We start from the raw sequence: 26,848 nt of genomic DNA on the forward strand, positions 1-26,848 counted from the left end.
AATATAAAAATGTATTCTCCCCCCCCCCCCCCCCCCCCTTTCTCTTCTACACCACAGCAACGTTCCCCAACCCAGTACGAACCGGTCTCATGTAAGTACATTTTAACATGATGAGGTGTTCCGGGCACGACACTATATACTTTGACAACAGGTTTTGTTTATTTGGAAGTTGTAGGCTTTTCTTTTGTCTTTTTGTCCCCCCCCCCCCCCCCCCCCCCCCCCCCCCCGCCTTCCAAAGAAGCTCCTCAAACTCTTCTTATGTAATTTTGCAAGCTTGTGTGCTTACTTTTTAATTTTAACAATGAATGCAATTTCCTATTCTTATCGTTTGAAATAATTTCTGCTGACCCTTCAAAGACCAACCGGCACACTTCTGTCCAAATATGCAAATGTCTTCTTGGGACTGTTTCTAATGACCTGCAAACACTATCTCCACAGTTCTATTGTATTGGATGGATGGATGGATGGATGGATGGATGGATGGATGGATGGATGGATGGATGGATGGATGGATGGATGGATGGATGGATGGATGGATGGATGGATGGATGGATTGTATCGAAAGGTACATTCCTGATGTTATGTCCTCCTAAAATATATGTTCGCCCCATGTCATTCTCAACATCAAGGCAAACCACATCATGTAGTATTGCTCACAGAGCTTCATAGCGAGCCATTCTAGCATTTATTTGATGTCCTTGATATTCATCTTAAAGTCAGTGTACGTTGACCTCACTAATAGCACAACGTTGACACAATAATAGAACAACTACATGCAACGTGACACAATAGTAGGACAACTACATGTTTCTAGTTGGGCAAAACTGTACATGCAGCATGCTACTTGTGACATTATATAGAATTGCACTACCTGTATACTGAATATAGACTCCTTTACGGAAAACAAAGTGGCAATGTGTTATTTTAATAATAAAATTATAACCAGGTCTCATTTTCAAATGTCTTGATCATTGATGTGATGATAATTATTTCATAAGAATGCTAAGTTGTGTAATTTTGCAAAATGAAATAATAAATTATTTTCCCACCCATTCATCCATTTTCTGCAGTGTTTGATTCCATTATGATAGTGGGTTAGGGTCATGCAATGGTACCACACGTAACAATGGAGAAATGTTCCTTTGTCTAAATTGTCCGTTAATGAAATATGGTCATGTCAATGCTAAAAATACATATGATTAAAAAGGTTGTTATAATCCTATAGCCAACAAACGTGTTATTATTTTGCTGCCGCAATTAAGTTTACCCCCCCCCCCAAAAAAAAACAAAAAAAAAAACGGACGTAACAGAAATTTAGAAATGACGACGGCAAGCAAACGTCTCGCATTTCTTTTGACTCAATATCCCATCAAACACCGCGGCTGGCGTCATCATATTATTGCGGAAGTACCAGACTGCACAGTGCTGTGTATTTTTGTTTTGGTTTCTAAGACGCTAGTGTCAGTGTGCACGGAACTTGCATTAAGTTTCCCATATTGAAACGCAATGGCAGCTCTTAAGTACGCTGGCATGGACGATACTGACAGTGACGATGAGTTACCTCCTGGATGGGAGGAAAGATCAACGAAAGATGGATGGGTCTACTATGCAAAGTGAGTGCAATCCGTCAACTATAACTAACAGTCGTGGGTACGTGTTTGTTTGCATTTCAAAAGTGTATTTATTTTGCAAGTACAGCATCTTGCTCTTAAAGGAGCCTGCACAGCTGTATCATGCATCGCTAATTCGTGCACCTGCAGTAGGTTTTTTTACGTGATTGATTTGTTATCTTTATATTTTATTATTGGAGAAAATGTAAAATAAAATAAGACATAACCTGATCACGGTACACTTTCTAACTTTTTCCATTTTTGTTTGTGTGACAAAAGCCACGATGAGATGAGGACACAGTGGGAACACCCCAAGACTGGAAAGAAGAAACGTTGTGCTGGAGGTTTGATATTTAATTATTCTTTTTGTTGTTGTTTTTCTCCTCCCACCACCACCACAAGTATTGCAGTTTGAGTCAAGTTTGTATTAATTGTTTAATTGTATGAATTGCTCATTGTGTACATAATATCCCACAGAAAAGTAATTTCTGCCCTTTCCTCCAACAGATTTGCCATATGGCTGGGAGCAAAACACCAATGAACATGGTCAAATTGTTTACGTTGAGTAAGTTGATCGTCATGAAGAATGGGTAGGCAACACCGGTCCTCGAGGGCTGGTGTCCTGCATATTTTCTATGTCTCCCTGTTGCAACATACTTGATTCAAATGATCAGGATTGTTATCCAGCCCTGCAGACCTTGATAATTATCTGACTCACTTCAAGTAGTACATGATTCAAATCACTTTGTTTATCCACAATTGTAACGTTTCAGAATATGAAAGTATTTTCCTACAATCTTTTTCGCACTACCAGCCACATCAATAAGCGAAGCACTCATTTCGACCCCCGCCAAGTGTTTACTGTGGAGGATGTGACGGTGAAGCCAAAACGCTATGATGGCAACTCTGCGGCTTTGGAGATCCTTCAAGGTCGGGATCTATCCGACAAGGTGGCCCTGATAACTGGCGGCAACTCAGGCATTGGTGAGTTCCTTTTTTGCACAGTATGCATAGATAGCTTATGAATGCTTCAACTAAAAAGTACAACTATTACACAAATAATAAGTAAAATTTGCACCTTGTAATAGCTGCAACTCTTTTGAGACGTTTGTGGGAATCTACTGGTCTTAAGGAATATTTGCTTACAGTAAAATTCATCCAAAGTTGTCTGATGGGTTCTTTCATTAAATTAAAATCTTTAAAGTTGGAAATATAAAATTGGTCATGGCAGTTGGTATTGATGGGCCCCAACAATAAATCAAACATTGGCATTTATTTTATACATCTGGACTTTAAATACGTCTACAAAAGTTTTATTTTCTTGACGAGAAAAATGGGCCACTCGTCCTTTAGTCTTTAGTCTCTTTGCCACCTTGAGTAACTGTGCTTCCAGAAAAGTACCACTGGGTGGCAGTGTTGTATGACGTTGGATAAAAATATGTGCCACAGCCCGGGCATTCATCAACATTAGCCTCCAAATTGTAAGACATAACACCCAACAAATCACCCACGTAATGCTGAACATGACTGTGTTGAAGTTCATTAGCCAGGCTGAATTGGATGTCATTGTTAACCGCAACAAATGCGCGTACTCTGCTCGCAAAAGTATAAGTCACCATCAAATCCCCTGGAACCCAATATATCTCCTTCCCGCGTTTTGTTGGTTGTAGTTTGAACTCAGACAAGAGCAAAGTGTCGGCCTTCCCTTTTAAATGCTGTGCTCCGTTCAAGATGGATAACGATAGCTCCAGGGAAATCAAATCAACATAAAATGCTTAATTGTCTTTATATTCAAATGCTTTGTAGAAAGGAAGTGTTGCCGGGCTCTCTAATTGCTGTATGTACATTATGAGATGGGGCACTATAGTAGATTTACAGCTGCCTTGGGACTTTGATGGAACAATGGAGCTTCTGATCTTAATTGCCTCCCTATCCTTGATGTTTCTTCCATTTATCAGTCTCGACTCATATTATTAACAAATGGATTGTGTAAAAATGATATGCAGTCTTATGCAAATGTATCTTTTTGTTTCAATATTTCTACTGTCAACAGAAACTGACTGAATGAACATGGTCACTTTAAATAAACTACACTAGGATCGAATTTAATTCACTGTTTTAAAATACTGATGAATTCACAATTCTTTCTCACCTAAGACTCACAATAAAAACAAAACTAGATTTTCCAAGCAACTGTATGTTAAATTTTATACAATCAAGCCCAAGCATCCTCTTTTCCATGGCTTGAAATAACCCAAATTAGATGATGTAGGCTTAAAAGCTTTTCCATCATCTATCTGTCTGGCATGCAGTGACATTTGCACTCAAAATGTTTATAAAAGAAGAAACAATTGGACGGTCTGTAGTGTACTCCAGTTGTCACCACAAGAGTGCACAAGAGTTCCATGCTGCCACCAAGCCTTTAAACCATCCAAGTTGCGCCGCAAATGTCCAATTTTGCTTTTAAAAACATCACAATGAGAGACAGAGTCTGTGCATCACTTTTTGTGTATTTAGTACGTATATAATCTGCTCTGAATAGAACCAAGAAATGGCTTTTTCTCCAGAGAATCATCAAACATTGTGCTTATAAGAAAACGGCGACATTTTAAATACTTATTATACCCATATTAACATAACCTTTGTTTTACTCGACCACGTATTAAATATGCAGCACCTCGTAATTAACAATACTCTTTTAGTAATTGCTTCTACTTGTGTGCTCCTTTGACATTCCACCAGTGAAATGTGGTTATGCCAATTGGCTGGAGCCACTTAGCATTTTAATGGCATCAATAGTGTTTTAATCCAAGTGTCAAGGCTATTTCCATTTTCTTGAGTTCGTATTTCTCCGCAGGGGAATGTGACATTTTTATTAGGGATGGAAGGATATTATTTAATTAGCACATTTACATTTCACGTCTTTAATTTAGTTTCTTAATGTACATGGATGAAGAGTGGTGGGGGGGGCAGACGTGTAGGAGTTTATATATGCGTGAAATGTCAGATTTTGTGGCCGGCCTTGAAGCAGACTAGGGACTTGCCGAGGTGATCACGACGGCGGTTCCCCCCGCATTAGTCTTCCTCACGCCGCTTTCCCGTGTAAATTAAAAAGCACTACAAACCCGAATGGTGTTTTTAATCGTGATAATGGAAATGAATGATCTCACTTTGTTTTCTCCTTCTCCAGAGCCCTTCTCTCTCTCCTGCCTTTAAAGGTTTTCTTACTCTTATAGACCCGTGCTTGTACCTCCTCAACGATTTCTAAGTGGCTTTGACCCAGGCCCGAGCCCTCCTATCCATCCCTATTACACACTCCTGCTCTGGTCCTAATTCCTCTCCTATCAAATAAACTGTTTGCTCATTTGCTGGATGAGGCTCCATGGGACAGTTGTCCTTAAAGGACCATAATTTTGTGAAAAACCTTTTTTTTTTTTCCCAAAGGTAGGAGGCCGTGTTGATTTGGAGTCATCTGGTCAAATCTAAACAAACAAATGAGAAAATTAATATAGCATATTGATAAAATGTTTGTGGTTGTCATTATATCGGAGCCTTTGAATGTTGAAACGTTGAATATTTTTGATTAAGAAAAAATCATAATTTTAGTCATAGATAGTAAAACTAGTCACTCATCTTAATTTTACAAGATTAAAGTTGAACATTTTCAAGAAAAATAGTGCCTGGGAAGGTAGTTGTTTTCAAAACATGAAAAAAGGTTTCGATCTAAATTCATGGACCTATCTGCCATGTGCTTTTGTTGTTTACGTGCTGGGTCAATGCAGGAACTACAGTTGACAAAATAGGCAATGACAAGGATTTGTGAGGGAAGCGCTTCATAATGTTCTGGAGACTTTTTCCAATGTTATTCATGAAGGACTAACATTGTTGCGTGTTTGTGTTGATCCCCGTGTTGTATGGGAGAGGATTAGGTGTTAGGGCCGGTGCTCTCCTCTCTCCGGATGGAGAGATCTCTAAGCATATTCAGTGAGTCGCGGCGCTGCGAGGAGCTTCAGCGCACAGATAAAAAAAAAATAAAAAAAAAAACGGCAACCCGGCTTTGTGGCTGATCATTAGATTGTGGCAGATTTGTTAAGCATAACTGCCATTAAATTGGCTGCAAAGCTCTGGTATTTACCGCGCCGCTGTTTATGAATAAGGACCCCCCTCAAAGAGTGACGCGGCCGTGCGTTAAAGCAGAGCGCGACTATGGAGGGGAATGCATTATTCATAGCGGGAGGAAGTAGATGGATAAAAAGATGTTGCCAGCGAGAGTGGCGTGTCTGCGTCTTATTCCGTGTGTCCTGGAGCATCTCCGAGTGGCTGCCTGTGGCTTAGATGACATCCACAGTTTATCTGTGTTCAGCAGTCTGATCAAATTTTGTGTGTATGTGTTTGGAGAGCGCGTCGACTTTGAGTGTGTGAGGGAATCCAGATTTTTTTTTTTTCCCCTCCCTGGTTTTCTGGTTCATTTTCTTTATTAGCCAAAGTAATGAGCAGTTTTGCTTGGTTAGTCAAATTATATGCAACTTTAGAAAGGTGTCAGAGGCCAGTCTGAAAGAGCTGAAGTGACTGGAGTGAATACATTTTAGGCTTTGCACCCAATGTTCTCTAAACTATATTATAATTAAAACCTCGATAGGATAGGGTTGGTAACTTAAATGATGGAGGGGGCCACAATTTTCTCTGCGAGCGCACACTCTTAAACAGATGTATGACAAAATGCTATTTTAAATATGGCCAAAAGACGTGCAATTATATTGTATGTGCTCATTTAAAAGACTCATTTAAAAATTACCATTCAAGGATGGCACAAAACTGCTCCAGCAGACCAACATTTAGTGCAGGTGCAATTTAAAAAAAACAAAAAACAAAACCTTACTATTGTCAGTTAATGCTGTGCAAGACCATGATGAGAGATTGTGTCCCGATTTTTTTTCATGCGTATGTGTGTCCCGAGGTTGACACAGAGGGTCAGAGCGAGGGTAGGGGGGCAGGGTTTAGACAGCAAGGGACAGGGAGGGGTAATAGGACCACTTTCAGCGCTCTGGCCTGGAACAGCTCAACCTTGGGCAGTAATTACGAACCATACATCCCACTTTTGGGGTGACATCTCCCTCCTCATGGGCTAATGGGGGGGAATTAAATGGGATCTTAAAAGTCTGAAAAATGGGAGTATATTGGGGAGGGGGGACTCCCATGTTGGGATTTGAGAAGGTGCCAAGGTGTACTTAGCACTGAGAGATTTCGAGAAATTGATCAAATTATTTATCAATTTACTGTATGCCATGCATCAGTCAGTTGTTGAAGGTTTAACTTGCAAACCTTAAAAGTATTGCTTCGGTGCCATTTTGTGGCATCAATTAGTGTGTTTGATGCGTGTAACTTTAAGGGGCGCGGCCTAATGAGTGGTGTTAAGATCTGGAGTGAGTTTGTAAATTTATTTTGCATGTGAGGATTTGGGTGCGCGTGGGGGTCCACAGCAGTTCCTAGAGAGTGTTTTCATTTTTTTATTTGTGAGTTAGACTGTCCTGTTAAAAAAAAAAAAAATGCTGAGAGTGCTGTGGTATTTCTGGGTTTACAGCACCGTAGTGATGGTCATGGGGAATTAAATTTCTTAATATGAGATACAATTATTTTACAAGTACAATCGTGAGAATGCACCAACATGTACCAACTTATTACAGTTTGTATATGCCAATACTGCTTTATTTACAACACTTTTAAATGTAGTTTTGATTATCGCTAAGTGTTGTAAGGAGCTCTAAGTCGACCATCTCAAAGAGCAAGATTTTAGTTATAGAAATTTATTGAATAATTTTTTCAAGTGAACCGTTGAAAATACCTTTCTACCACCATTTATTGCGATGCACCTGCAAAATGGGGGGTTGTGGCTAGTTAGGATAAGCTGTTAGAGTGAAAGACATTTTGCTCAATCACTCTTGATGAGCTCCGAAAATGTATCATTAAACCTTCTACTAATGTGTAAGGAGCTCTAAGTCGACCATCTCAAAGAGCAAGATTTTAGTTATAGAAATTTATTGAATAATTTTTTCAAGTGAACCGTTGAAAATACCTTTCTACCACCATTTATTGCGATGCACCTGCAAAATGGGGGGTTGTGGCTAGTTAGGATAAGCTGTTAGAGTGAAAGACATTTTGCTCAATCACTCTTGATGAGCTCCGAAAATGTATCATTAAACCTTCTACTAATGTGAAGGTCTGAGAATTTTTATGCATAAAAGAAGTTGACTGCAGAAAATTAAAAACCATAGTCCAAGGGAAATAGAGAATTAAATTGTGTAATAAACTGTCACACATCCATAACATTCATTGCTCGCTTCAGAAGCGAGCACACTCAAGTAAAGTCGTTTTATACTTTGTCTTACAATTAAAAATGGCGCTAAGTGATTCTTTGTGAGCAAAGCGATACAGTACATAGTCTAGTCATGTGTTGCCCGTTTTGCTGAGAGAGGACCACGGGAACTCGACATGTTTACCCACAGGTCTTGTAATGATCCCAATTGACTTGTGTTTGTCCAATTGTACTACAGAGCTTATTTTAGTTAAATGCCTCTTTGGATGCAGATCAAGAGCGAGTGGGAGCAGGCAGGCGACGGCAGTGGCGGCGTTTGCCAAATAAAGCTGCTCACTGACGAGGCTGGTAATGATCTCATTACACTGAGCCAATATACCTGTGTACGAGGGGGGGGGGGGTCTGGAAGGGGGGGGGGGGGCAGAGAGGACAAACAAAGCGTGAAATCACTAAATCACACTCATTATTAGGGGGGATATCTGAAGGGCCAGGATCCTAATGTACCATGAAGAGCATTCGTTGCTTAATGGATATTTTACACCATTCTTTTATGCATCATAGTAAAACACATTTTTAGCAGTAGTGGTGCTTTTTCATTTTCTGATTAGTAGTGTCAAGTATACTGCGTTAACGCAGTGCTTCACCAGATCCAGCACTCAACATTGTTTACAATGAATTGTGGTTACATTTTCAAGTTTATATTAAATTATCTCATATTTTTGAGTGATGGTTTTGAAGTGATTTCTGCAATGCACCCAAAATGTTCACGTCAAATTCTCCCTAGCAACAAGTGGCTGCGTGTTGAATTCCGTTGATCAATTGCGCCTGATCAAAAGCAAATGAGACAAAATAGAGTGCAGTACTTCAACAGAGTCTGTTGCTCTACTATCCACGAGGGGCTCAATGATTTGGAGTTTTCGTGTATTCTGAAAAACTCAGTGAAATGCAGGACATAGTAGACATACCGGTACATTTCCCCGAGCGAAAGAACCTGTAGTTTCATTCCACAGGCTGGCAGAATAGCGCATATTGTAAAACAGCTTTTGGCGACCTACCAGAGCAAAAATGAGAAAACCAAACTGTGCGTGTGACCTCTCGTCATGTTCCATCATGAGAGAACAATAGCGAAACAGGCTGCCGCTGTTGTACGTTTGACCGGGAACTCATTTGAGTCGCCCTCTCTACCACAAAGTCTCTGTTTCAGCACCACTCGCTCTCTTGTTATTTCACAATTAATGTCGAGTCCTTGTTATTTGTCACCGCAAATACACGGCTCCGTTGATGCCGCGTGCTGTTGCTGCCATATTCTAATTTGTTCTCCATTATGGAAAACACTGGCGCTCCTTAATTTCACTTTCATGGTGTGTACACACAACAAGTGAGGGGGGGCGGGGTGAGGCGTTGTTGTTTACCAGCAGCTAGTGCTCCTGTCCATTTTGTAACATTTCAAAGAAGCTTTTACCTCATGCTGTTTTTAGGGCTTGAAAACAAATCTTATTTAAAGTATAAATCACATTGCATCGATACCATGTCAATGCTTATCTCAATTTACAATTGTAGTTTTCCAAGCCGATTGTGGATGAAAGAAATACTGTATCACCTACCATAGCTTGGAAAAATCTAATATCAACAACTGACTTTTGCAAAAGTATTAAATGATTTTTTTAAAATTCTACTGGCAAAAAATATTGTCTATCATTTGTGGCATTATATAATATGTTTTCATTACTAGTTTTATTGCACAGGAGAATAAGCAGCACTTAGAAGTGCTTTATGTAAAAGGTCAAAATCATCATTAAAAGAGATACAACATCTCCATCGGTCTGAAGAAATATGCTTCACCCCCAATACAATATATAATTCCAAGTTTCTGATTGAAAAAGTTCCAAATCTCATTCTTTATATGCTCTATATAAACATTTCCTGTTTCTTAAATCCTGTCGGCCTGCCTGCCTATTCAAATGATGCATTTAATCTGTGTCTGTGTCACTCTGCTCCTTCTCCCTCCCTGTCATGTTGTTTTTATTTTCTCCATTTCCCGCGGGTGGAATGATTGCCGCTCTCCATCGCAGTCCCCTCCATTACACCTAATAACGAGTCATATAATTTAATTCCATGCTTCACTTGTCAGCGCGGCAGCCTTCCAATCCGGCTCCAATTTCGGGTTTTAATAGATATTGGTCTTTACCACTCTCCTCACAAGTAGGCCTCCCAGTTTTGATCATAATGAAAATCAGATTAGGACCTATAATCTAATTACGGTTCATATTAATCCACCCTCTGATACCTCGCGGTGGACCCTCTTTGCCACAATCATTTATTGTGGCAGTTTGTCAGTCAATGCGCTTGCTGGGTGCGTTGGAGTCAATTTAAAGGTGAAAGTGAGAAACGTAGCCACTCTCACACAGACTTGCAGTAAATGTCAGCGGAAATAAGAAAATACGGCGAAAGTTGATCTAGTAAATTAATTCAACCTACGGCTCGAAATGACCCATTTAGACTTGTAATTTAGAAATGAACTTCTCTGCCTTCTATCTTTTAGTTTTTGTCACTTTTATCGGTAGCGCGTGATTTGGCTGGAGCCACGCAGTGCTGTAGTCTCGGACTGATAAATTCTCTCGCTATCAGCCGACCGCGTTCCATTTCAGAACTCTGGCCTTATCGGTGGCCCTTTGATGCTGCCGACTGCCACCGCACCAAAGGTTCAGTTTGTGTTTGATTGTCCGTTTGACTTCCTCTATTATTAGACGTGTTTGTCATAATTACCCCCATCAATGCGTAATTACCAACATAATTAATATCCGACTCCCTCCCTCCCCTCCGTCCTATAACGAGCCGGCATAACGAGCGGAGCAATACCTTCTTCGGAGACCACGGCCACATCCCCAACTTTATCTTCTCGGGCTAGAGGAAATAGACCAGAACCACAATAATTCAATCAGTGTCATCACTTCTGAGAGAAATGATTAGCTCTCTGCGCCGAGACCACTGGCTCACTCTGTGAAATAAATTACATGAAAACTTGATAGTGATTCTTTCTGGCCCTTCCTCCTACATTTGATACAACCTCTGAGAATCACTTATCGCCCCCTTTGAAGCATCTCATAAAAAAAAAAAAAAAATTAAATGTCTTGTTTCTGTCCTCATGTTCCAGGCTTTGAGACAGCCAGGTCTTTTGCACTGCATGGCGCCCGTGTTATCCTGGCCTGCCGAAACCTTTCCCGGGCCAACAAGGCCATCAGCGCCATACAGGAGGATTGGGTAAGTCGTCCACCTTAGTCTTAAATTCTGACTGGTCAATAGATAACAGTGGCCCAATGGTCCGGGGCCATTACGTGACTGTGTCGGGGCCACCCGAGGTTTACTGATGCTCAGGATCAATTAAATATCTTGAGTTCCATCCACTCAAATTCATTAACCATCATTGATTTTTTTTTTTTTCGAACATAGCACACCTTTTATATGCATCAGGTTAAATCCTTCTATAAAGAATGTCTTGAACAAACAAACAAAAAAAGACTTAGGAAGGAGCCTGGCTACGTTGACTTTATTACTTGTATCTCAAATTATATTCCACTTTTGAAATAAATGGATTCCACTCATCTATTCTAGCCCCACTTAAAACACCAATAAAATTCCTAGTTTCATATGACTTGTTATTCCACATGTTTGGGAGAACAGCCGAACTTTATTTGGGGTTAATTAGAGTCCCTTTACATGGTGCTCATTTAACAGGAGTTAGAATGTGACTGGTTAATTAGGACCACAGCCACAGTATAAGAGGGTGTGCACACTTGTGCAACCACAATGTGTCGCTTATTTACCTTTACTTTCGCTCTCAAAGTTGTCATTGTCAGTTGAGTTGTCCAACTTTTAGCTCACGTTTTTGGTGAGAGGTTTTAAATGATTTACCTACATCTCACTTTTATCTATTCCAAAAAACTGACATCCGAACAGGGGGGTGTAGACTTTTTCTAGCCACGCTACATGTTTAAAATACGTTTCAGCATTCCGTTTTCCATGGGACAGTTTTTATTTTTTTATTTTAATAATTTATTAATGAAGCAATATGCTGACATAAAACTATTAATTCTCTAACTGTTGCATGAACAACATAAACAATTTTCAAGTATCTAATGCTTCATTTGTGTGCACGCACTTAGGAAAGTAAATAATTTTATTGAAGAGATTTGAACAGGCGTCCGCCGTGCTGGGGCGTGGGGTGAGAGGGAGCATCTGATACTTACCCAAGATTATTGCTTTAATATCGCAGCGCTTGCGACTCGTCCGCAGATTTATGAGTGTGGGAAAATAAACAAGTGAAATGCGGCCGCTGGAGCAGAAAGAATAAGCCATTAGTGCTGGCTTGATTACAGAGCGCAGCAGCACAAGAGGATGAGGCAGCCGAAACGGAACGAGGCGATGACGGAAAAAAGAGACGAGCCTGAGAGTGGAAGAGTAAATTTTCAGTGTTTAAACTCAACACAACCTCTAATTGAAAGATGCCCCTGGGGCTGGCAGTATTGTGTGCGAAAGCCAGTATACATCGTCTAAGAATGAAGCAAAAGATTACGTCCAAAAATTATGGTACCTTGACTCCCTGTACAACTGACACAACGGTTAAAATTCCTGATTTTCTATTTTTATACATGGGGTCTGTCAGATTTTAAATATATATAGTATATATATTTTTAGATGTGAAAGTAATTGAAAAATAATTGAATTAATTAATATGAATCAAATACATTTATTATTATTATTGTTATTAATTGAATAAAATTATTATCATTATTGTTATAATTAATTAATTAATTAACCTATTAAATGACAGTACACCTTTAGCAAGAATTCACTGTGTTGTGAACTGAAATGTGCTAACTTAAAGCGGCTGGATTTAGGAGATTCCATCATATGCTGAGTCCTCCAAGTCCGCTGAGGCTCGCTTCCTTCTCTAGGAATCCCCCCCCATTTAAAGACTAATGAATAAAAGTCACAATATCAGAATCAATCTTTGCCCCTCTGCTGACATTATTAATAGATTCAGCAAAAGAATAGAGAGGAGGATTAATCTTTAAGATGATGGATGGACTTCGCTCGCCTTCCCATGCTCCTGCGCTGAGGTCGTTGTGATAAGAGGGTATATTTTGGGGTCCGCCGTACAAAAGGTCATCATATCTACTTCCAGGTGTCTCTCCCGAGTTCCGCTCCGGCTGCCAGGAGTGGAACCGCTGTCCCGATTGCACGGGACCTCTCACCTTTAACTACAATGCTTAAACCCATTACTCTGAGCTGCCTCTTTCTTTCCTTGACGCCCGCCTCGGACTGAGCGGGCCAACGCTGCCGTCGAGCGGTGCAGTGTATCGCCGTGTTCTGACAGTAGGAATAATAATGGAGGGGGGGCGGCGGGTCACGGCAAGATAATGGGCAGGTCAGAACAGCCAGTGGCTGTTAGGAAGAGCAGGGTCAGAGGGCTTATCCTTCCCAGCCACATGGACCGCGCTATGCCAAGAACAGCGACAGTTAAAGGGGAAAAAAAAGAGACCACACACTTCATAGAACATTCCAGGACATTTTTTTTATGCGCTTAGTTGGGCCAGGTCAGTTGTAGATGAGGTCATTTTGGGGGGGTTAAAACTGGTGTGCATGTAATATATATATATATATATATATATATATATATATATATATATATATATATATATATATATATATATATATATATATATATATATATATATATATATATATATATATATATATATGTGTGTATATTTACGATGAAATGATAATCCATTCTCATTCATTCATTTAGTATAAATAAAATTGAGTCAAGGTATGTGTTAAAAATATCTGTATTTTTATATAATTATGATATAATTTATTCTATTGTGTATTTGAGACTATTGTGGAAAGCGCAATACAAATCTCATTTATGATCACTGTTAATATTTTGTAACTTTCCTTTAAATTTTATTCTTTGAAAAGGGATGGACCAGAGGAGTCATTCCCTCCCCCCCAAATTATCCATTTAACTCCAATTAACCATTTAGTATTTGGTAAAATAAAAAGCAGGTTAAATACACAAGTAAAATAAAGTGATTTTTGCAAATGGACAGATGGGTCACAATAATTGTAAATTAGGTAATTAAAAGATGCAAAATATGTACAATATCTTCCCCCTGGTAAAGTAATTCTAAATATTACTATCTAATCCTTCACATATTGTTCACTGAAAACATTAAAAGACAAAAATGTCAAATATACATCAACACAATCTCAAATTGGAGTGCCATCTTGTAACCAAATATTTTTCAAACGTGCATATTTTATGTTTACAGGTAATTAAGATATTAAATTCTAACTGACAATTTCATTAATTACTTCCACCAACAATCATTTATTAAGCGGCTTTAAAATGACCTACCTGACACCATTAGCATAAGGTAGCGGCCAGGTGGGGGGGAAAAAACCCTCAAAACATGACATTGTTCAGTGCCCTCTGCCCCGTACACTTTACATGTTTAAATCCTCCTGACCCCGCCTTTCCCTCACACCGCTCCTCAGCGATTCTGCTCACACTACGAAGCTAGGTTAACTTTCCGGTTAACCACCAACATGTTGCCTGAGTGTCGGGGATTTACTTTTCCTGATTGCCTGTAAAATTCTGCTTATCTTTGACTCTATCGTCTGTCTCCCAGGGCTGTAATAGTCTCCCCTGAGGGGGCACATCACTGCATGCAAGGCCCTTTGCCCCTGAGTTGCATACAAAACACACACACGCACACACACACACTTTTAATTTCTATTCCAAAATGCTTAAACCACCCCCCCACCACCACCACCACCTCAAACATGCACACACACGATGGCACTCAACAACACATGCTAATGAGGTTCTTTGTAAAAGTGCTAATTAGTAAGTCAGTCACTGATTGCTGTGCTTGTTTTTGTTGTGTGTGCGTATTTGTGTCGTATGGTAGTGGGGTGCGGGGGTATTATTAATATGGCTGTGGTGTGGCTGTTGTGGAGAGTTCTGTGCTGTCAGAGTCTGCTGTGGAACCAATTAGGCTAAAGCCCGTTGTCCACTGAGGCTGCTAGTCTGTTGCTTGCAATGTCAAGCAGCAACATTAACACGGGTCAAAGAGGCGGACGCTATCGCGCACATTCCGGTACACATACGTTCACGAGCTATAGATGAGTCTTGTCATTCTTTCAAGTCCGCACAGAGTGACACAACCTAATGCAACTGAACCAGACAATTATGATCAAATTACAGGACTGTCGGGGACATGCTCACTTGGTGATGGCACACGTATGTAGATTAAATGCAACAGAAAAACTTCAACCTAAACAACCTTGTGTCGACATATTTTTTCTTCCTTTCTTTATAATTTGTCTGCAGCCCCCATAATAAAATGCCGACTTTGGTACCTTCGTTCTAGACAGTGTAGACATGGGCTCCCTTTAGTGGTACAAAACGAATCACAGAATTAAATGCTGCAAAGTAAAAGTCTTTATATACAAAAGTACAAACCAAAATCACCCAAAAGGAGGATGGCACAAACAAAGTAACAACAATGAACAGGGCTGGACGCAGCGCCTGATAAAGATTCACTGGAGGATAATATAAGTTACTGAGAACAGCGCTTAAATATTGTAGGACGATTTTATGACCAAATGCATTTAACTTAAAGAACTGTTTGTTTTCAAGTATTAGTTAATTCTTTTTTTCTTCTTAGTTGCAATAAGTTTGAGAACCATTGTTCTCGAAAGTTACTTTCTTGCATGACTGCCTTGGTTAAGATACATTACATGCATTGAAACCCAAGGTGGTGTAACTATCCCTTTAACCTGAACTTGTATGCGTAGGGAGCGAGTGGTACTAGTTGATATTGTGTGTGTGTGTGTGTGTGTGTGTATGTGTGTGTGTGTGTGTGTGTGTGTATGTGTGTGTGTGTGTGTGTGTGTGTCTGTGTGTGTTTGCCTGTATTGTCTAATTACCTTGTGCATAACCTCCCCTGGCAGCCTGACAGGCCGAGTTGCCCCCGCCGGCCAACGTGCCACACCACGCTCTTCCCGCTGAGGCGGACAGGAAGTGACACATAGGAAATGCTGACCTGGTTGCTAGCAGGCCCCTCCAGGGCCCCCAGGATGCTGAGCTTTTAGTCGCTGCACCCCTCTGCTTCATATTGAAAATCAGGAAAAGTTGCGCCGGTTGCTGCATCTTTATTTGAATTCCGGGTTTTGGCTTGGGCCATCTTTCATGTCACATGTTTACATGTTCTAGTGAGAGTACTGAACGATATGGAAAGAAAATCATGTTAAAGGCCATTTTAATTCATACGAGAATGGCCAACTAGAATTACAATCTATTGAAGTCACTCAGCCTTCATTTAAATACATAAATGTTAACATTTTTAACATTTCTAAGGGAGAGAATGATTACTCACAAAGTCTTTCATCTTTTTCATTCAAGAGCCCGTCGACCCTCTTGATTGCAACCGACATTGGTGAAGGTTTTCTTGTCAAATCCAAATTTTTATGGTTGTACTTGGAGAGCTGTTTTGTTTGAGGTGGTACAGTCTTTGAGAGCTGCTACTATAAATCGTCATTTATTGTGAATGTTTGTTTGAATATCGCCTTGTGTGTGGTAAAGAAAACCTATAAAAGCGCCGTTGTGCTGATGCGTCACTGCGAAAGAAAGCTTTGTTAAATCCAGTTGAAATGATTCGCCCGTGATTCTCCTACTCAAGCAGACTCGTTTCGAATAGTCCCCAGACTAAATTGACATCATAGCTGCACCTCCACCTTTCCATTCTGTCCCAACCTCATCCTCCAATCCTCGCGGCTCTCTTAATTTCCACGACATCCGCGGCGCCGCCTCTCGTCTAAGTTGCATGCGTCAGCTTCTCCGAGGAGACCTTTTCATCAGTCTTTTACCTGGTTATTTATTTGTTTGCATTTTGCCCCGTGTTGTGTGTCTGTCGACTGAGAATAAAAAGCTTTCTTATCCTCCCCCGACTATACAATCTATATCGCCTTGACACGACAAAGATGGGTCGGATATACGGAATTGCCGTATGTAAATTGGAATTTGAAAAGCTCTTTCGCCTCGTCTCCCAATGAAAGAACAAAAGCAACAGTGGGATTTAGTGTGATATACCACTAAAGGGATTTTTACAATGTGGTTTATGGGATTATTAAGAAAGCTTTTGTAGCATGTAGGGAATAAAAGATTTTTCTGTCAACATTTATGCAAGCAGGTATTCCACACGCTTGTGTTTATTGTGCTGGGCCACATTTTAAAATAGACAAATGTGTCATTTATGGTTTATGTAAGAAAATCAGGTTCAAATGTGTATGTAGTATTTTTAATTATTATTATTTTTTTTTTTTAAATGTACAAAGAAATTTTCCATTCAAATATTTTTCATTGTTATTCATAAACCAGCGGCTCGGTGGCACGTCCACCTCACAGTTAGGAGGGTGAGGGTTCGATTCCACCTCCGGCCCTCCCTGTGTGGAGTTTGCATGTTCTCCCCGGGCCCGCGTGGGTTTTCTCCGGGCACTCCGGTTTCCTCCCACATCCCAAAAACATGCTTGGTAGGCCGATTGAAGACTCCAAATTGTCCCTAGGTGTGAGTGCGAGTGCGAATGGTTGTTTGTCTCTGTGTGCCCTGCGATTGGGTGGCAACCGGTTCAGGGTGTCCCCGCCTACTGCCCGATGACGGCTGGGATAGGCTCCAGCGCACCCGCGACCCCCGTGGGGACTAAGCGGTTCAGAAAATGGCTGGATGGCTGGATGGCTGGATGGCTGGATGGATGGATGGATGGATGGATGGATGGATGGATGGATGGATGGATGGATGGATGGATGGATGGATGGATGGATGGATGGATGGATGGATGGATGGATGGATGGATGGATGGATGGATGGATGGATGGATGGATGGATGGATGGATGGATGGATTAATAAACCAGTAAACTCATTATGCCATGAGACAAATAACTAAAAAAAGAGACAAACAAAATGATATTATACATATATAAGAATCCAACAGCTATATAATGTAACTCCCAATAATGTAAATGCTCCGTGGACCAGATTGTAGACAGCAGCAATATGTTACTGGGCTACGTTGTAGCACATGCGCAGGCACACTTTCATCCTCATGACTTTTTCATATTTAAATGCTTGATTATGCATTTTGCATAGCTGTGGGACATGCATCACTCTTCCCGCGCTGCTAATAAAGTGACCAGGGAGATGGGGCTAACTTAAATGAATCCTAAAGTTGCCTGCCTTGCAATCTTGCGCCGTTTAGCTCTCCTCATGTCCATCCGCTCTAACCAGGTGCTCGGTCTCCCGAAGAGGTGTGGCCTGCCTCTAATTGCCTGGACCACGTTGAACTATCAAGTGAACTATGGGCAAACGCTCTGCGTGAAAGAGTGCCGCCGAGGAATAATTTTGAATAAATCCCGTAGTTATCCGGGTCGTATTTTATGCCGGATAAGCAGTTCGGCGCGGGCCTTTCCCGGTGACGGGTCACTCGCCACGGGTCACGTTTGGCAGGATTTAAATGATTTAAATGATGTCACCGCCACCGAAGGGGGAACAGGTTGAGGAAGGATGTGTAAGGCAGCACCTCTTTGTTTTTTGAACCTGACAGGCTCTCATCTCTCACCCTCTGAAGGCTGGGCTCGTAGCCCTGGGACAGGGGGGCGGGGCGGGACCAGATGAGGTGAGAGGTGGCTTGGATCTCTTTCACACTTTTCCTCCCTTTGCCAGAGGAGAATGTATTTTGTTTTATTGAAGTTACCGAAGTGCTGAGCACAGAGCGATGGGACGCCGTGTTTTAATTCACAGGAGGAGGCAATTGGGAATAAATGCGGCCAAGCTGCTTGATGCCTGCCAAACTAACCAACATGTTCAAAGCATCTGGCAAATGGCTATAACATTTATCTGCTATGATCCCCGTTTTGAGACTGCTTTGAAATGTGATCGGGCTAATTGTGTGGTGGCTCATAATGGAAATGGGCTATAGGAGCAATTTGTTAAATTTTTTTGAACGGGCTTCTTGCCATGGCTGCAGAAAGCTAGATTGCGGCATTAAAATGCTATTGATCGATACAGCTTCTCAAAAACAAGATTTTTTTTCGTTACATGTTTTTAATAAAGTAGAATAGAACTGTAGCAACACAATCAAATAATAGTTATTTATGACTAGTATATTTGAATAGCTTGGATATCAAGTAGCTTTCTCTCTCTCCATCAAACAGGCACTGAGAAGGGAGGGCTTACTTAACCAGCTTGAGTTCAGCAGACGTCTCACACACTTTCCAGGGATTCTTAAAAGTGCCATCACATGCACGTTCGACTTTATTGGGAGACACACTGAGGACTAAATTAGAGGGAAAAAAACCCCAGATAAACCTGAAATTAAATCTGAAGTACGATTCAAGTGACTGAGACATTCAGCAAAAAAGTTCCTCATCTTTCCCATTAAACTTCGATCAGTTCACATCATTTAGAACTTCTCGGTCACAATTTTTATACTATCCAAATGTCCACATTTTTCCGTAGCGTTTTCCACATTTTCCATGGCAACGTTGCCAAATTAGTGCAGACATTTAATGTTTTTTCTAGACCGATTCATTCTATTGCATGTTCAGATCATTCAGGACATCTGAGGAACTATTTTTCACATTTCCCCAAATTCGCCAAATCGTATTTATTCCCAATTTTCCCTTTTAATATTACAATATCAGTAAGAACCTTTTCATATTGACTTCCTCCTTCCATGCAATCATTCCAGCTCATTCCTTGGGAACCAATTATCAAATTTCCACTTTTGTTTTTAATTATGATTCTATTATTTCCATGATTAAATTCCTAAATTAAGTGATGCATCTTTTCATTTCCTCAAAGTGGTTTTACACTAGTCTCTCATTTCTTTTGAGTGTGTGTTAACCTTTGCAAGGTTTTTCTAGCTATAGGATGTGCCTGGTAGAGGGCAACTTTTGTATATGTACCGCACATTTTTTTTCAGACTCACGTTGAACATTTCTTCCATTTTAATTTGTTTCCCAGCATTTTATTGCAGCGTCAGCTCTTCATTATTCACACGCAATTTTCTTCCCAAGTTGTACTTCCTAGTTAAATGTAATTTTGACTCTGATGTTTGACGTATCAACTGTGAGACTCCGTGGCTCGTCACGTCGTCTTTCATCGCCGGCTAAGGGTGGTCATAGACGAGAGAGAAGGCCCTAATGAGTTTAAATGTCTCTGCGTGTTCACATCGGACTGAGCGGAAAGGACTGTATGCTCATAGTCTCTTGTCACTTAGCGTTTGCTACGGAAGCCGGACTGATTGAGCACACCAGTGCATCGCAGGTCATCAGCTGTAATTGACATGTCTCCAATTGACTTGCCAGCCTAAGCAGGCACAAGCACTTTTAAACCGTAAATAGCATCCTTCAACGTGTAAGATTAAGGTTTTGCTTTGAGTGATATTTCCTTCACAGCTGTAGTTGTAATTCTTCATGTGTTGGATCTCCTGTTTTCTGAATTGGCTAAGATGTTAAATAAATCAGTTCAAGAAATGCTTTTGTGAACTGCCATAGATATTTGAGGAATGCTGTGCCTTGAACAGGCAAAAATGAAGGTCCCAGCTTGTGTGCCCTTTATGTAAATATGTACATGCATGTGGTTGTATGTGCTTTGACAGAACGCTATACAGCTTCATCACCCCGTGCGGCTGAATGCATATTTATCAGAGAGAAAATTCATCCTCAAAGAATCCAACCTCGGCCTCCATACATCATTATCAAACACACAAACACGGGTGCGCACACACAGATCCACATTTCATTAGAGAGGTAGAATCAGGCAGCAGTAGATTAAAAACAAGTTTTTTTTATACAGATCCATAAATCAAGTATGGGGCGAAGGGGGATTCATTTAGAGAACAGCAGAATTGTGGCGTAGTTGCCCTCACGTGACTATCGCTTAGGCACGATACGTTGATACACTGCCTTTTTATTAGTTTCATTCTCTCCTGCCTCGTATCAATGATTATCTCCCTGCTTACATTTGACTTGCAGAGTAGAGGGGACGTAGGGTTACTTTTAGTTTTACTCTACACACAGCTGCATAGGTTGAGGGTATTTGGTTTTAGCATTTGTTAGCAATGTGATTCAAATACTATGTAATTAATTTATGTGTAACTTGATAGCCTAATTAGCCTAATAGCATGATTGCCAATGTCATATTTTAATATTTTGGAAAAAAAAAACCACTGTCATGATGTAGCATTTGTGGATTACCATGAACAGTTTTTTTTAGCTAGTAAAATATATTTTCTTTTAATTAATATTGCGACTGATGGATTGATGGCAAATATGCTGCTAGGCTTTGTCCAAGTTTAGCGTAAATCTTTTTAGCAACTTTGGAGAAATTCAATAAGGTTTTTTTGTTGGCTTTTGCCCTTTTGCCTTAGTTTTTTTTTTTTTTTTTTTTTAGAAAGTCAGAGCTTCAAGCGTTGTGTAATTTACTCTTTGTATACAAATACAGTGATACTTTGGTTCATGAGTTTTAATGTATTCTGCCATCACGTTTACAACTCAAATCACTTTTGTCTCAAATCAAGATTTACAATGAAAATGGAAATTCCATTAATCTTTTCCAGCCCCTCGCCTTCAAAAATAAAACAAATTAACAAAACGTTGACACCCCCCCCCCCCCCCCCCCCCGCCTTCCAATATATCGGCGCCAAAGAACGTAACATTGGCAAAAGTCTGCGCTCTACTTAATGTTATCCCTGTACGATACTATTATAATTTCTACCTGCTGTTGTCTCCAGCCATCCAGCTGTCAGTGTGTTTTAGTGTGCTTGTGGCAGCAGTACAGGTGTAATTTCGCCTGCACTAAACCCCCAACAAGTGGTGCCAGGGGAGAGTGGAGCATATTACGGGTTCAAGCGGGCTGGGCTCGTCTGAACCACGGAGCACATCAGGCCCACCTGACCTGTGACCGGGCTCAGTCCCCGCGAGTGTGTCTTGTGTGTGTTCTGGGAGGCTCAATGGTTCCAGAGCCGCCTCATTGTTTTTCCTTTATAGCGTAAAGCCTTTATTAGGGGCCGGACCTTTTTGGTAGCTGTGGGGTAATATTGGCTAATATGTTTCAGTTGAGAAATGAGCAGGCATGATTATGCGCGTGTGTGTTTTATTTACAGAGCAGCTTTTGTGGGGTAAGCTAGAAAGGTGCAGTACATTGGTGTCAAACTCAAGAACCCAGCACCAGATTTGGTCCGCCCTTTGTCACCCACTAAAGCAAATTATTGTTAAATCGGTTTGGTCATTTATTTATTTATGAATTATATATATATATATATATATATATATATATATAATTTCTTTTTCCGTCATGAATGATGAACCCGGTGTCTTGTCTGAGTTTATGCGGCTATGTGAACATTTGGATACTTCCTCCAGTTGAGTTTGCTTCATTAATTTGGGTAACCAAATCTCCTGTGTTGAATGAATGACCAAGAGTAGAGCCAAGCGAGGTAATGAAGGGGGAGATGGGCTGAGAGAGCAGAAGGAGATCGGAGGAGGGGAGGAGGTGGGGCGCCGGCATCCATTATGCCCCACAGCCGCCCAGGGGTTGACTTCAGCGAGACCGATTCCGAGCGATCGGGTTCAGACTCTGGCGCCCATAAATCCCGACGTGTGACACTGATGGATGTGCCCTGTAAAACCTTCCCACCCTGACACATGGAGCAACACAGAGTACTGCGGGGAAACGCCAGTGCTCCAGGTTCTTGTCAACTAGGCCTTTGAGTGAAGAGGGGATGATTGAGAGAAGGAAGGAGAGATCAGGAAGTGAGAGATCAGAGGGCAGAATGTGAATACGTTTGCATGGACATTAATACAGTATTTGTTCTATGCCAGAAAAACTTCAAGCTTTTTGTTTGTCACTCCCAGTTGAAGTTTACTGTAAAAACAAACATTGTATATGTAAACAAAATATTCACGCAAATCAAATTTCATCCAATGAAAAACTTCAATAGCTAAATGCTAACTTGCATAAAATACCATAGACAGATTATATAAAATTAATAAACTATAACTATGTATAAAAAAAGATATGATCACCTGTATAGCTTTTCACCTATTGTGCGTTGGTCTGGATTGTGTTCCCAATGATAAAAGTGGGGTCAAGTGTATACTCACCTCAAGATTCTCTTAAATTCTCGTGGGGACATGTTAAACCAGATATGGGCAAACTACGGTCGGCGGGCCACATCCGGCCCATGAGGCCGTTTAATCCGGCCCGCCAAACCTGAATAAATTGTATTATTAAACTTTTTTTTGGGTAATTTTCCCTGCAATTACCATGTTTACCCAATAGATGGGGAAGCGCCCGCCCGCGCATTTACTCCCGGAAGCCGTGTCAGAAAGCTCGGTGCACAGTCATAAGTGCGTTTACGTACTAAGTAGTACGGACCCGGCGCACTCCGCGCTCTATTTCCATCAGTGCCGAATTTCGAGTGTGGGCTGTGACGTCAGCATTCTCGTAATTCGCACGCTGAGCTTTCAGATACAGTTTTACGCTAATGCCACCCATAAACCTTCCTCTGGAATCCTTCCATTAAAATGAGTGGCCTGAGGAAAAGAACGGTGGACACTGAGTGCCGAGCGTTTAAGAAAAGAGTGGACAATTTAGCTCGACCTACGTGTGTGAGCAGACGTTCAGCCACATGAACGTCAACAAAGCCCATCACAGATCTAGGTTAACGGACCGACGCCTCGGCTCTATCCTAAGAATTACCACAACAAATTTTACTCCAGACCATGATGCACTTGCAAAAAAGGGAGACCAACAATACTATTGATTTCTTTATTACTTTATTTAGATCTATTATCGATTATTTAGATATCTTTCACTGATTCTTCAAGATGATGTATTTGGTCAGAATGTTTGCCGTTTGATGTGATTTCGCCTCATTAGATAAACATATTTCATAAATCTGACCTACAGTGATGGAAACTCTTATTCATAATAACAGTGTCGTTTATAATGAGAATCACTGATAGTAGTTTTTGGGTGAAATATTTTTTTAATGCTGTTAATAAATGCATTTGTTTTCAAAAAGCTGTTTTTGAATATCCATGCTTTACTACCTACTAAAAGTACACACCTTTTATGCAATGACCTTTACATGTCATTTCTATTACTTCACACAAACACTACACCCATCTGCTCCTGGTTCGGCCCCCCGGTCTAAATTTAGAACCAAATTTGGCCCGCCAGTCAAAATGTTTTCCCACCCCTGTGTTAAACCATATCACAATATTGTGCCAACACGATTAGTATGCTTATTTAGTGAATTTAATATAGCTGCTTTTGTTGATTTTGTTACACACGCCGTTTGATGCATGACCAAAATGGAAAGAACTCATTAAGAAGCATTGTGATTAGGCACCAAATACAGGAACTGCAGACCTGGCCAGACAGGAAATGGAGATGCGCACGCCTCCTTATTAACAAAAGCCCCTTTTGGGCCGTAAAGCACCGTCCCAATGAGAACAAGCCAAACACCCTGATTAGAGGGGCGGTGGGGCTTTGCTGCCCTAATGAAGGTTTGCCACTCATTTATGATATTGGTAGGGGTGGTATAGTGACTAGGCCTGTGGGACAATTGTGTGTGGATGTGTTTTTGTTTGCGCGAGATGGCAAATGCAGCATGTTTGTGTGGATGAGATGGACATCCACAATTCATTTGTGGGAGTCAGTTTTACGGCTGCGGTTAATGGCGATGAGCTGGTGTTAAGAGCCTTGGGAGACACTCATTTTACATAAACTCGTAAGAGGCCTTCACTGTTTGTTTGTGGTCAAGTTGGAGGCTATGGCATTTTTCTCACCAGCTGAACCCCCTTCTCTGCTTGACTATAAAATACATTATTGCCAATATTGTCATTCATAATGACATGGTGTGTCATTATGTCCACTAACCTTAAACTGTAAAGCACAGATGGCAAACTTAAGGCCCAGTTACCAGACCTGGCCAGCTCACGAAGGCCGAGCTCACACCAAGCAACATGGCCGAAATTGTCTGAACTGCCGTATAGCTTCTAAAAATCTCAACACACTCCCCTTTACGTTCGCCTTTTTCAGTTACTGGGGCAAGCCGCTTCTTTCAAGACAGTTATTTTTATGGGTCAATGCAAAATAATGCAATGTTGAATATTGTATGTAAAGAGTCAAAGCAGGCAGAGAATTTAGTACCACTTGTAGTGGAGTGGTGGCTAAACAGACGAATAAGCTCTTTGGCAGAAGAAACAACAATCAGACTAGACATGAAGGTAAACATCAAAAGCAAGTGAACAACGGGGAATCTCAAGTTTAAGCTCATCCAAACAAGCTGCGTACGACTAAACTAGCATCACGATCGCAATGTTCCCCTCTTGCTCTCTCCGCTTTCTAATATCTCCCCTGTGATCGCCACAGGAGATACCTGGAGTCCACCTCATTCATCACGGTGGTTTGATTCCTCAGCTTCAAAGTGAACAGGGGAAGCGAGGAAGAGTAGAGTCATAACAAGCCCTCTTCTGTTCTTCTTTCAAACTCGCTTTCCTTCAAGTGTGTGAGCGAGAGATGAATACAGCCAACAGAATTAATTGCACTCCGTTACAGAGGATCAGCAAGTTTGCTCCGTCGGCGTGCTGATCTGCCATATGGTTGCCCACTAGGTGAACACTTTGATTAATGTAGCCGCGTTCTACACTACTCCCGCCCCCCTCACCACCAATATTTGATTCTGATAACTAAAAGTCAGCTTTGAGTTCCTGAGCACCGCCGTTGTTTTCCTGTTTCTCCTTTGTTTGGCCGCTTTTGATCTGCTCACTTGATGCATCTCTGTATGCCACCAAAGTTTGCCTTTCAGTCTTGTTTTTGTTGGAGAGCTCTTCGTCTATATATGCAATTGTGCAGGGTGCTTCTAGAGAGGATACCAGCAAAGTGTCACTTAGATTGCAATGAGTTGTTTTCTTCTTGTGATTGGCTCTTCTTCTGGGTTCTTCTGCTATATCTGTCGGGTGTTAACAAGAAAGTAAACACATCCTGGATGAGTCCCATATCAATAGGGCCGAGTAGAGGTAATAACACCCGAGCTAAGGTTCAGCCACGGGAAACAACAAGGGATGCTAACTAGAGAGGCAACTCTCGGGTGGATCATTTGCTATCTGCAAATCACACTTTGCGCCTGTCTGTGTTACGTATTAGAGAAAATTCTCTGCTAGAAACGCTGGGCCGTCATCAGCTTGCATGAGATGAAATGTTCACGCCTAAGGTTACAAGTTCAAATATTTTCCTCTCTGGCTTTAATTGGTGTAACACCAATGCAGACACTTATTCCGCCACATTCATTACCGTCACTTGGGTGCTTTGTTTTGCTTCCTTTTCATGGTCCAGCCCCACTGCTCGTCTGTTTTCTGTTCCGCTCATACTTAAGTGCTGTCATTCTCATATGTTAAGATGTGGCCCAGAGGGCTCTTAGCTAGACCAATGGTTGGGAATGAACTGTGAGCCCCCATCCAAGGGAGTGTCCACAATGGGCTTGCTGGCCCCATTAAATCTCCTTGATTACTTGCAGTGGCTGTGGTGGGAGTGGTAAAATGGTGGGTTTTCCAAATCAGCTGATTGAGATGCAAATGGAGGCAGTAACTCACAGGTAATGCAGAGCTCCACCATCCTTTGATGGATCCATTTCCTCTTTTGCTCTCACCAATTTCTCATTGCTTCCTATTTCCAGCATGGTAGGCAACATGTTATTGTCTCAATGTAAATTCCAGATATTTATTATCGAAGAGTCATTGGTAGTGAAGAGATTCCCAGACCTGAATCATTCAGTTACTGTTGT

The 26,848-nt window shown here is 41.1% G+C and overlaps 1 protein-coding gene across 3 annotated transcripts in view; it reads left to right on the forward strand.

Annotated features, from left to right (window-relative positions):
• Positions 1–1,303: 1,303 nt before the first annotated feature.
• wwox (WW domain containing oxidoreductase) overlaps positions 1,304–26,848 on the forward strand; it is a 128,237-nt gene continuing 102,692 nt past the window's right edge. Inside the window, exons 1-5 of one of the 3 annotated variants that reach the window (XM_049723822.2) lie at positions 1,304–1,613; positions 1,890–1,954; positions 2,118–2,175; positions 2,425–2,594; positions 11,078–11,184. In XM_049723822.2, the coding sequence (XP_049579779.1) occupies positions 1,507–1,613; positions 1,890–1,954; positions 2,118–2,175; positions 2,425–2,594; positions 11,078–11,184 (507 nt within the window). In that variant the 5' untranslated portion in view covers positions 1,304–1,506. The remainder of the gene's footprint in view (positions 1,614–1,889; positions 1,955–2,117; positions 2,176–2,424; positions 2,595–11,077; positions 11,185–26,848) is intronic. The other 2 variants (XM_049723823.2, XM_049723821.2) reach the window with 2 other exon arrangements.

The sequence above is a fragment of the Syngnathus scovelli genome, chromosome 6 (assembly GCF_024217435.2).
Source record: "Syngnathus scovelli strain Florida chromosome 6, RoL_Ssco_1.2, whole genome shotgun sequence".
Classification (NCBI taxonomy): domain Eukaryota; kingdom Metazoa; phylum Chordata; class Actinopteri; order Syngnathiformes; family Syngnathidae; genus Syngnathus; species Syngnathus scovelli.